The following is a 12616-nucleotide window of genomic DNA, read 5'->3' as shown; positions in this document are numbered from 1 at the left end:
TTGGTGGGACTTTTATGTTTGACATTTTCAGTCAATTGCAGTCATTATTTTTGGTACTCAAATTGTTCTAAATTTGGGCAGTGGGCATTTCTTCAAGCTGGCTCCCATATCCTTTTGAAAGGACCTCGTTTTTCTTGGATACTTCCAGACTTTACTGCCACAAGATGTTCCAAGCGCTCCTAGTCATTACCAGCTTCTGACCAGGCATAAACCATTTCTCCAAGGAGCCCTGGGACCTTTTAGTGGAGAGTGATATTTGGAGATCAAAATCTAGGTGCCAGGGATAACCACTCCCCTGAGTTCAAATTAATATTTTCATTTGAAAGTTAACAGTATAAGGTTTTATTTCTTGTTTTTATATTTTCATATCTTATTTTACATTGGGAGTTTTTTTTTACCTAATAATATTAACAAAATTATTTAAATACTCAAACCAAACCTATGAGCTAGGGGATCATAAGTTATATGACTGTGATCATAATTTATGTTAAAATCGCTATTTTACAAGGAGGAAAGCGATGAGAGGTGCCCGAACTTACGGGGCCAGTAAATGGCTGCGTCCGGATTTGAAGCCGGCACGCTACTTCCATCCAGAGAGTCCCAGTCATTTCGCAGGGTCGTCACCGAGGTGATCAGGGCTGAGGGTGAGAGAACCAGCATGAGGAGGGAATTGGCCCGTCGTGACCGACCGACTGCTTCAAACCGGGAGGGCAGAGCGGGGGAGCGCTCCCTAACGAGCACACAAACACCTGGAACCACACATGCACCACCCGAAGACGAGAAAACCTGGTCAGGACCCACGCGGCGCAACCCCCAAAACGAGCCCACCGGTCCTGACCCGCCTCCTATGCGTAAGAGCCCGCCCACCCGCCAATCATACGGAGCCTTGAGCATGGGGGCGGGACAACAGAGGAGCATGGCCAATGAGGAATCGACTCATCGTCGCCACACGACGGAGTATTTCCGAGTCCTAACTGGAGAGCGAAGAGGAGGTGGCGGGCTTGGCCAATCATAAGGGGAGACTCAACATTTGGGACCAGCAGCCAATCAGAAGACTGGTCGCAGCCGACTTGTCCGGCCCACGCTTCGCGCCTTTCCGCTAACTCCAGAGACACCCGCTCGTCAGCCACCGGAGTTCGGACGGTCGCAGTCTTCTCAGAGTCGTACGGCCGACCCCGGGGCCGCGCGGGTGTCGGGGGGAACATGGCGAACTCGGGCTGTGAGGACCTCCGAGGCCAGGAGGAGGAGAGTTTTCTGTACTTCGCCTACGGTAGCAATCTGCTGACGGAGCGGATCCACCTCCGAAACCCGTCGGCCGCGTTCTGCTGCGTGGCCCGCCTGCAGGTCAGTGCTGCCCGCGCGCGGCCCCTGCAGCGGCGGGTCCACCCCGCGGACGTGGGGACAGGATTTCGAGAAGTCGCTTTCTCGGGGCCGGGAATGCGCCTCTTGCTGATAGCGGCACGTCGGGACTGTCTTCTCTGTCTGGCTTCTGCCCTCCTGGTCAAGCCCGCCCGGCAGCTGTGCGCCCCCGGGCCGCCCTGAGCCCCCTGCGGACTTTCCCCCGGGAGGCCCGTTCTGCCCAGACCTGGCCACCACTCTTGCCCACCGACTCAGAAGGGAGTCCGTTGCGCTCTCCTCCCTAGCACACCTTCGCTGCAAGGCTTGTCAGCTGGAGTTCTGAAACTCCGTTTCACCTGTTTCTCGCTCCTGATGGGAGAGGTCCTGAAAGCCGGCCCCGTGTCCGAGTCCTAGTAAGGGCCGAGCGCAGTTAGGTCAGACCACTGGATGAACCATAACCCGCCTTGGTAAAAGTCATTGCTCTTCAGGGGCGCCTGGCCGGCTCGGTCGGAGGACCTTGTGACCCTTGGTCTCAGGCCCCGAGTTCGAGCCACACCTTGGGTATAGAGATTACTTAAATAAATAAAAACTACAAAGTAATTGCTCTTCGGTACAATCCATTCATTCCTTTGGTAGATTTTTTTCCCTTGTAGGTACAGAAGTGTTAGAGTTAAGTGGGCTGCCTTGAGGACCTGACCAGATCTATAGGCGGGACAGCCCCCCCCCCAAATGATGTAGAAAACCTTTTGACATTGCTGAATTAGACAGACATGGTCTCTGCTGTCCTTACAGGTTCTTAGTTGCAAGCAACAGAAAGTGGCTGATTTAAGCAGGAAATGAATGTGTTGAAAGGCTGTTAGAAGACTCACAGAATGACCACAGAACTGATAAACAGAGGCATAAGGGTGCCTGGCTGAGTCAGTGGGTGGAGCATCTCAGGGTTGTGAGTTCAAGCCCCACTTTGGATGTGGAACCTACTTCAAAAATAAAACAAAAAACAGGCAGTCATAAAGGGAAGTACAGCAACCACAGCAGCCAATATCACAGACAGAACCAGCCTAGGAGGCCACTGGGGCATCACTGCTGAATTTGGTAAATATGGACACTTAAGTTGTGCATTACTGACCCTCCCTTCTCTGGACCTTGCCTGCTACTGTCAGTACGCCCCTGCAGTTCCTGAAACCGGGATGTAGCCACCACCTACAGGGTAGAGTTTCTGCTCTTCTTGGGCACTAGCTTCTAATTCAGAGTCCCAGGTGGGTGTCCTGGTTGGCTAACTCTTGGTCACATGCCCATGCCCTCACTGCAAGCAAAACGGGGAGAACCAACTGCTGGCATTTGAAGCCTCAGAAATAGGAGTTGGGGTCTAGCACTTTCTACCCCCAGACTCCTAAGGTAGGGAATTGCCCAACTGTAGAAAAGAAGTTCAGATGCTTATAGTTGGGACAAGTGGAAGAGCTATCAAGCAAATGGTTACTGAGGTTCAGATATGGTGAGTTTAAAAAGGAGACATGTTGTTCCTTCCTCTCAGTTTTGCTGTGACCCTAAAACTGCTCTAAAAAAAAAAAGTGAAGTCTTGAGGTGCCTGGGTGACTTGGTTGTTAACCTTCTGCCTTCCGCCCAGGTCATTATCCCAGGATCCTGGGATGGAGCCTCATGTTGGGCTTCCTGCTCAGTGGGGGGCCTGCTTCTCCCTCTCCCACTCCCCCTGCTTGTGCTTGCTCACTGTCTCTCTCTCTCTCTCTCTCTCTCTCTCTGTGTCAGGTAAATAAATAAAATCTTAAAAAAAAAAATGAAGTCTTTACCCCCAAAAAAGAGGAGATCTACAAGGTACTATGGGAATGTATGATTTGGGGTCCCGACTTAAGAGCTTAGTAAAGCTCTTCCTGAAAATAATGACTTTTAAGCTGAGACCTGAATGATTGGGCAGGGGGAGACAAAGAAAAGAGAAAGAGCAGCATGTACAAATGACCTCAGGAAAGAAGCTGGATCATCCAGTTCAGTGTTGAGGAGGATATAGCTTGGCAACTAAAGAGGTAGTGAAGGACTGCATGCTACTGGACCACAGAAGCCAAAAAAGACTGGTCTTTATCTTGAGAGCAATGAAAAGATCCATTGCAGAATTTAAGCAAATGAAAAATTAGATTTACAACTTTGAAAGCTCATTCTGGTTACTATGGAAAATGGATTGGAAGGGAAGACAACAGTGGATGTGTGGAGCCCAGTTAGAAAGGTTTTGTAGTAATCCATGCTAAAGATAATGGCACCTTGAAATGGAGTGGTAGCAGTGGAGGGTAGACAGGTTGGGGAGGTATTTAGGAAATAATAAGGTTAGGCCTTGGTAACTGCTTGTGAAGGGATGATGAGGTAACAGGGGTAACTAAGGTTTTTGGTGCAATAAGGTGGATGATGGTGATATTTGTAAAGAGAAGAGGAGAATCAGTTTTGGAGGGAAAATCAAGCTCAGCTTAAACATACTGAGTTCAGATGCTTGTTACACATCCAAGTGAGCAGAAAAACATTCGTGAGCATTTATTAAGTACTCACTGTGTGGTAGGTCCTATTCTAAGCACTTTTGAAGTTTAGAAGAGAGATCTGGGTTGGATTAAAAGATGATTGGAATATTGGATGGTATTTGTAGTCATCGGAGGGAATAGATTGTCTTGAGCAAATTGCTGATGAACAAGAAAAGGGGCCTGAACTAAGCCCTTAGCAACTCTACCATTTAGACACCAGGTACGGTGGAGGAGTTATCAATGGGAATTGAGATCAGGGGACAGTCTGAAAGTCAGGAAGGCAGATCAAGACAGGGTGGTTAACTATGTCAGACCAGGGTCCTGGGATCAAGCCCCACATTGGGCTCTCTGCTCAACAGGGAGACTGCTTCCCTCACCCCTCCTCTTTCTGCCTGTCTCTCTGCCTACTTCTGATCTCTGTCTGTCGAATAAATAAATAAAATCTTAAAAAAAAAAAAAAAAAGACAGGGTGGTTAACTATGTCAAAAGTAGGTGAAAAGTGGAGCAAGAAGAGGAATGAAAATGGTCTATTGGATTTAGTAGTAGACAACCAGTACCTCATGTGGTTGTGACTTTTTAATCAGCTCTCATGATGTTCTGCCAGGGCTACGTGCTCCTAGAATATCCAATATACCAGTTGAATATACTGGTCACTCAGACCAACCTTTTTCCTGAAATGTCTGACATTTGAAGAAAATAAAGTGACAGGGATAAAATATAAACCTTAGATTTAGTATCTAGTCCAACCTTTTTTATTTTATTATTAAGGAAACTAAGCTCTAGAAAGATGGAAAGAAATTTTCTATACCAAATGGCCAAGTAAGGGTTTTTCATCTTCAGGATTCTCTCCTCTGATTACTCTATAGGGAAGAAGCTAAGCTAGAAATCTGGCTCTGTTACTTATTCATTGAGAGACCTTAGGCAAGTTGCTTAATCTTTATAAGCCACAGTTTTTCTTGTTATTAAATGCGTATAATAAGGTTGACAGGATAAAAATGAGAGTTCACATAAAGCTCATAGTGCAGTTATAGAACCTAGTCATGTACTGGTGTTAGCTGCTTTAATATTTATTGTAGATACAATAGCCTCTGCCTTTGGCTCAGGTCATTGTCCTGGCAGTCCTGGGATCAAGCCCTGCACTGGGCTCTCTGCTCAGCAGGGAGCCTGCTTCCTCTGACTCTCTGCCTACGTGCGATCTCTGTCAAATAAATAAATAAAATCTTAAAAAAAAAAAAAAGATCGTGGTTCCTTGAGGGCAAACATGGTGATATATGCTAGTAAGATACTCTTTACATACACAAAAGTAATTAGGAGTTCCTGGGTGGCTCAGTCGTTAAGAATCTGCCTTCGGCTCATGGGCTCAGGTCATGATCTCAGGACCCTGGGATTGAGCCTGGCATCGGGCTCCTTGCTCCACAGGAAGACTTCTTTTCCCCCTTCCACTCTCCCTGCTTGTGTTCCCTCTCTCACTGACTCTCTGTCAAATAAAATTAATAAAATCTTAAAAAAAAAAAAAAGTAGGTCATAACCCCCTATGAACCCCAGCTTCAACAATTATGTGTATATACTGTGGTTGCCTCTAAGTTAAAATCCATGTGTGTGTAGGTAGACTGCAAAGCAATTTTTAAAAATGAAAATACTTACATTAAGGCATTGGGATTACGGGCTTTTTAAAAACCTGTTTATGGATGCATATTATATATTCAATATACATTTCATTTTTAAAAATATGAAAAAATATAGTCCTTGAGATTTGGGTCAGTGTTTATCTTTGTATTTTTTACAGCTTCTTATTCAGAGAAGGAACTTAAAGTTTATGTCTTAACTGTATGGAGTTCAAGGTAAATTTTTTTATTTTGAAGAGGGAAATTTTGGTTCAAGTAGATATTGATCATATTATTTTGGTTTCCTTTGTAGGATTATAAGCTTGACTTTGGCAATTCCCAAGGCAAAACAAGTGAAACTTGGCATGGAGGTATAGCCACCATTTTTCAAAGTCCTGGCGATGAAGTATGGGGAGTAGTATGGAAAATGAACAAAAGCAATTTGAGTTCTCTGGATAAGTAGGTGGCTTCTAATTACAAGTTAAACAATAACTGATTCAGAAAATGGATCATATTCAAAGATGTGTATATATATGTCTTTCAAAACCATATACTATATTCTTTACACTTCAGAGTTAACATAAAAGGTGCAATGTGCATATCCTGAGGAAAAAAAAAAACCTAGGGGTGCCTGACTGACTCAGTCTGTAGAGCATGCAACTCTTGATCTCAGGGTTGTGAGTTCAAGCCCCACACTGGGCATAGAGCCTACATTAAAAAAAAAAAAAAAAAATGCCTAGCAGGGTCCTATATTCCAGTTGAGATTTGGAGAATGTTTATAATCTCTTCTTTTTGTTCTTTCTTCTTTTTTTTTTTTTAATTAATTAATTAATTAATTAACTTGGCAGAGCTGGGGAGACAGTGAGAGAGGAAATATAAGCAGGGGGAGTGGGAGAGGGAGAAGCAGGCTTCCCACTGAGCAGGGAGCCCAATGCAGGGCTCAAGCCCAGGACCCTGGGATCATGACCTGAGCCGAAGGCAGATGCTTAACAATTGAGCCACCCAGGTGCCCCTATAATCTCTCCTATAAAAAACCAGAGTCTTTATTTTTGTTCTATTTTTATTTAAAAAATCTTTGTAGTTTCATATTGTGAAAAGGCATGAAGACGTTCATAATTGTTGCATCTTTCTGTCGGTTTCAAAAGCAGTTCAAGTTTTATTAGAGTCTGTTTTTAGAAAATAATTCTTTAAGGTAGTAGTTGAAAAACTAATAATTTGTAAAAACTTTGACAACATATTAGAAATGTCTTGATGCTTTTTTTAACAGAACTCTCAAGATCTGTATATAAGAGCATGTATACAAAGAAAGTTGGCAGAATAGAGTAGGGCTTGAGAAGAACACATTATCTGATATGTCCCTGGTGAATGAGAGTGAGCCATTCTCTCTAATTATCTCTGGGTGGATATTTTCTTGTTGTCAGAACATACAGTCAGTTTTTTGTAGCCTAGAGAGCAATGTTGAGGGGTACAAAGATTGAAATAACTATATTCAAGCACGGGTTTAAATAGGATAAATACTGAGATCTATTAGAAGTATACAAATAATACTAAATCTGAGGCTTTCCAATTGAAATGCTAAGTTTACTTTTGACGTGGTAGTATTTATAATATGTTCTGCCATATCCCAGAATAAATAGGAGCAAGTACATCTATATATTGTTAAATTTTTAGCCCAGTAAACTAACTTGACTGAGTCAAATATGGTTAAAATTTGGCTGTTCTGGTTTCAGGCAAGAAGGGGTTAAAAGTGGAACATATGTCCCAATAGAAGTTAATGTTTATACTCAAGAAGGAAAAGAAATAACCTGTCGAAGTTATCAGATGAAAAACTATGAGAGTGCCCCCCCATCGCCCCAGTATAAAAAGGTAAGCAACTTACAAAGAGTATTGGTGGTTCCTTTTTAATTTTCACTGAGCTAAACTAAAAAACACCTTGTTTTAAAAAGAATTAGTGTGCATTAAATTCTACATGAACACTTCAGTCTTTTTTGCCTGCCCTACCCCTTGAACATTCACTTTAATCAAAGTGTTTTTAATGCAAAAATGATAGTTATTTACCTACCATGCAAATTGAAAAATGTTCAGATTTATTTGTAATGATAGCCCCATGTTCCTAAAGCAGATTTATTTAAAAAGACTCTGGAAATCTGAATCATAATTCTAGATATGTGTTTTCTTTCCTCAAGTAGAAAATAACATGTATGCATGCATTTTTAGTGGATTTATTCTATACAGAGGTTTTTGTAATCATTTTTTCTCCACAAGAGAGTATTTCATAACACTAAGGTTCATTTTTATGGGGGAGAAATATATTTCCTATTGCTGAAATGTTTTCCATCCCTAAATAGAGGGAAGAAAGTCATGCTGTCTTTCAAAGTCAGAGATACCACTCCCACAAGCATAGGAAAAGGATGTGGGATAGAAACCCCAACATCCCTTTTTAGAAATCCAAATTTAGGTACTTTGGAAGGCCTAATCAGGACATGGCACGTGGAGTGGATGACCCAGTTCCTGGACCAAATTTGGAATTTTCTAGATGGAGCCTAGAGTAATTAGCCTGGTATGGGTCTGGTAAGCACCACTGAGCACAGCTGCCATGTATTACCTCATTTCCCATCAGAGATAGAGTAGACTCCCAGGTTAAACTAAAACTTCTCCCTATAAATTTTACAGTTTTTTTAAAGAATGGTGTTTTTCTTACTAGATCATGCCAGTTCTCTACAATAAGTTTTTGTCTTACTATAAAAAAATTTTAAATTAGAATGACCAGAATAAAAAACACAAGAAATAACAAATGTTAGCGAGGATGTGGAGAAAAAGGAACCCTGATATGATGCCGGTGGGAATGCAAGCTGGTGCAGCCACTGTGGAAAAGAGTGTGGAGGAGCCTCAAAAAATTAAAAATAGAGCTACCCTATGATGCAATAATCGCACTACTGGGTATTTACGCAAAGAAAACGAACACATTAATTTGAAAAGATGTATGCATCCCTATGTTTACTGCAGCATTATATACAACAGCTAAGATATGGAAGCAGCCTAAGTGTCCATCCATAGTTGTGGCTAAATAAGACATGGTGTGAGCATATTTATATACACATACATACATGCAATGGAATATTATTCAGCCATAAAAAGAGAATGAGATCTTGCTATTGACAGCAACATGGATGGACCTAGAAGGTATCATGGTAAGTGAAATAAATCAGAAAGGCAAATACCATATGATTTCATCCATATGTGGAATCTATGAACAAATAAATGAACAGACAAAAAATACTTGACTCTTAAATACAGAGAAAAACTGGTGGTTATCAGAGGGAAGGTGAGTAGGAGGGATGAAATAGGTGAAGGGGATTAAGACCACACTTACCATGATGAACACTGAGTAATGTAAAGAATTGTTAAATCATTATATTGTACACCTAAAACTAATATAACACTGTTAATTATACTTCAGTTTTTAAAAATATTTTAAACCATATTATTGAGTAAAATTGATACTCCACGAGAATGTATCATTTGATTTGAAGATTCTGCACATTCATGCTCACCATGAGAGGAATGGCTGTCTCTGTTTTGTTCTATAATTGTTTATTCTAGAGTTATCTGAAAGCTAACAGGTCATGCTTTGATACTGCGCATAAAATTGTGGTATACTAATTATGTTCCTAATTAAAAGGTGTTTTTTGTTTATTTTAACCATTTTTAGGTCATTTGCCTGGGTGCAAAAGAAAATGGTTTGCCACTGGAGTATCAGAAGAAGTTAAATGCAATAGAACCAAATGACTACAAAGGAGAAGTCTCAGAAGAAATTGAAAACATTATCAAAAAGGGAGAAACAAAAGCTCATTAGGACATATTTTAGATAGAAATCTAAATTATAATAGAAAATACAGATACTCTCTGTATGTGCTAATATATTTTCAACATTTAGAAAAGAGATCTCAGGTATCTCTATGTTTAATATATTTTCAACAGTGCTCTGAAGGGATATCTTACTTAGGTGACTCCTTGTTTTCAGACTAAAAAGAAACTAGATTAGAAATTAGATAATTGAGGGGTGCCTGGGTGGCTCAGTTAAGCTTCTGTCTTCTGCTCAGGTCATGATCCCAGGGTCCTGGGATGGAGCCCCACATTGGGCTCCTTGCTCAACGGAAAGCCTCCTTCTCCCTCTGCCTGCTGCTCTGCCTACTTGTGCACGCTCTCTCTCTCTCTGTGTGTCAAATAAATAAATAAAATCTTAATTAAAAAGAAAAGATAATTGAAAAGGAGGCCATGAGGCACTAGAATGCATAACAAATGGATGAGGATACTCCTTCCGTGGGCACTTAAAGTTATTTTCAGGAGTGGAGTGTCTTCTTGTTCTGTGACAAAGGAGAGATTTGCAACTTAATGATCGTGCTGGTGAATTGCCCTGCTTTGGGATTTTTTTTTTTAATCAGCATAAGAGCAAGCAAACTACAAAGACAGTTGATAGTAATTTTTTAAATTTAAAAATGGCATACTGTTCTTAGAGAAATAAATGTTTTTGTGGTTTAACCGTATTCCCTACTAAAGTACTGTCTATCACTTTCTTAGAGGCTTCTGAGTCTGGTGTTGACTCTACACAGTCCGTACTAGAGCATTCTTGCACCGATGCTAGAACCAGATAGCCTTGAATCAGTTGTCAGTTCTACTAGAGTCTAGCTGAGAGACCTGGGGTTTCCTGAGTTTGTGCCTCAGTTTGCTCTTCTATAGAGTGAGGGCAGTTGAAACACCTATGTCTTGGGATTATTTTTGAGGAGTAAATACATGTAATAAGCTTAGAACAGAGCCTGGCACATAATAAGTATTAGAAATCACCAATGTTCTTAGTGAAGATTTGAGTTTCTACGGAGCCATTCTTGGAACAGGATCTTGAAGTAGAAGAGTTATGATGGTGAGGGGAAAATGTTTTATGCTTTATGGAAGCTCCAGTTTGACTCTTGGCTTCTTAAATATATTTCCTAAACAAATGAAGGAAAGAAGAGTCATGACTAAAATAGCACCAGTTATCAAAAAATCAGGTCTCTGGAATGCAGGGAGAATGCAGAGAGAAAACTGGACTTTAGAAACAGGTTATTGGAATGAAGTGTGCTAGCTGCAGGAACATAAAGATTTGGTTTGTTCTCTTGGGAAAATAACCAAAGAACTTTTCAGCTACAGCTGTTGAAGTGAGACTGAACCATAGACTTAAGGTTGGATCATGTTTTATAGCTGTTACACCTTACTGTTCTCATGTACACCCTCTAATATCCTAGTTTTCTCCAGTTCCTAACTCCTCCCAAGAAGACCAAATTTGTCAGTACCCAGAACTCAGTTATGGTAAGATAGTGAGCAAAGCCCAGTTTTAATATAAAAATAGAATAATATTCTCATAATCTATCTCACCCACCTAAAATGACAACTTTCATTGAGGAATTTAAAACACTAACAATAAAACCTTCATGTCTGGCCTTTTAATGAAAATCTGGTAGTCATGAGGAATACTGTTTCTCTAGCCATGTTCATGGTAGTACTACCAAATGTCATATGCAAGGAATTTGCATTTCTACTAGGGATTTTAGCCCTATAACCACAATACAACCAACTGGAAAACTATAACAATTTTATGAAAAGCATTTCTGGGCTTGCAAGAAAATAAGGAAAATCTTCAAGTTATACCAGTCCCTTTCCCACAAAAAGAGAAAGATAAATTTCCTAGCACTGGTAGCAAGTGACACCTACATTTTTGGGTACATATGCCAATAATAGCCCTGGAATTTGACTACTCACCCTTGAGCAATCCCACTGCAGGACAGGAAGACAACCTGAAAATTCTGTATGAAACGGACCCTTGAACAGAATTAAAATGGTCTCTTGTAAGCCTTGTAATTTTCAGCAGAGGCAAATGCAAATTCTCTCTGAAGAAAGCAATCCTAATTTAGATCCTCAGAATGTCCACCTAAAAATTCAAAAGCTAATTATAAGGAAAATGGTACATCATAACAGAAAAAAAAATCCCCAAGTTTTTGAGATACTGAAATGATCAAAAACAGTATACAATAAGTACATATGGAGACTTTGACTTCTGGAAAGATGGAGTAGACCTACTCTTCCTTATTCCTTCTGTTAACTACAACTAAAATTCCTGAACATTATGTATAAAACAAGACTCTGAAAAGGGAGAAAAAGCAGACTAGCCAGGGACAAGACACAACATGGTACTGAATTCCCTGGGTTTTCTCTTGCCTCCTACATCTCAGACTTGTAGCTGAGGAAGCCAGCAATCTGAAAGCACCAATCAGCACAGAAGAAAAACCTACTCTGTAGTAAAAGGACTAGGAAATGGACACTAGCCAGACAAAACTTACAGAAAATAAGTGTTCTCCACCCAAATGCCACAAAGAAAAACTATGGACCTTCCCCCCACCCCTACATCTACCCATGCTAGGAAAGGTCAAGAGGGGAGCCTAGACTTCCAGCCTCATGAGTCTGTAGCAGGGCATCCTAACACTGTCCCCTGCCACAACTGTCAGTGCAGTGTCAGAACAGGCTGAGTAAGGAGCCACCCAACAGTAATCGGCCCTGTCTCTCCCCTGCTCCCCACAGTGTCAGTGGAAACCATGCAAGGACCCTGGGTTTAAACTGCCCATCAGTCATTAACTTCCCCCTCTGCTAGGGTGGTGTCAGAGGTCAAGTTGTAAGTCAACTTATATCACCACCCAGTGGTAAAAATGTCACCCTTCCCTCTTATATCAGTGGACACCGTATAGTGGGCAGTGGTAAGGCTTTCCTACTTTTCCTAGGAATGTGGAAAATACCAGGGGAGACTTTCGGGGGTGGGGGGTGGAACTCCCACCTACACCCAAGTCCCTTGGCAGTAGCTGAGTGGAAACCTGAACTTCTACCCCATTTAGTAATATCAAGACAATGACCCTTGTTACCTTCTGCTGGAGTGGTTTCAGGTTAAGCTAAAGTAGATTTTAGTAGGATCCAGAGGCTTGTAATTTCCAGAATGTCCAGGTTTTAATTGAAAATCACTTAATTCCAGCTTTGCGCAGTGGCAGTATCGTAGCCAATGAGGTTTATCCGAGGCGCGATTATTGCTAATTGAAAATCACTTAATTCCAAGATCCAGGAAGATCTCAAATGAGA

The 12616-nt window shown here is 41.4% G+C and overlaps 1 protein-coding gene and 1 pseudogene across 1 annotated transcript; both read left to right on the top strand.

Annotated features, from left to right (window-relative positions):
* Positions 1-1079: 1079 nt before the first annotated feature.
* Positions 1080-10005, top strand: GGCT (gamma-glutamylcyclotransferase). The gene is made up of 4 exons (XM_044246314.1): positions 1080-1344; positions 5772-5917; positions 7189-7324; positions 9171-10005. Exons 1-4 carry the CDS (start codon positions 1204-1206, stop codon positions 9312-9314), a joined length of 567 nt encoding a protein of 188 aa, XP_044102249.1. The 5' UTR covers positions 1080-1203; the 3' UTR covers positions 9315-10005.
* Positions 10006-12510: 2505 nt separating this feature from the next.
* On the top strand, positions 12511-12616 carry LOC122905630 (annotated as a pseudogene).

The sequence above is a fragment of the Neovison vison genome, chromosome 4 (genome assembly GCF_020171115.1).
Source record: "Neovison vison isolate M4711 chromosome 4, ASM_NN_V1, whole genome shotgun sequence".
In the NCBI taxonomy this organism is placed as follows: Eukaryota; Metazoa; Chordata; class Mammalia; order Carnivora; family Mustelidae; genus Neogale; species Neogale vison.
Note: the sequence above shows the minus strand (reverse complement) of the source record. Positions and strands in the feature narration are given on the sequence as shown.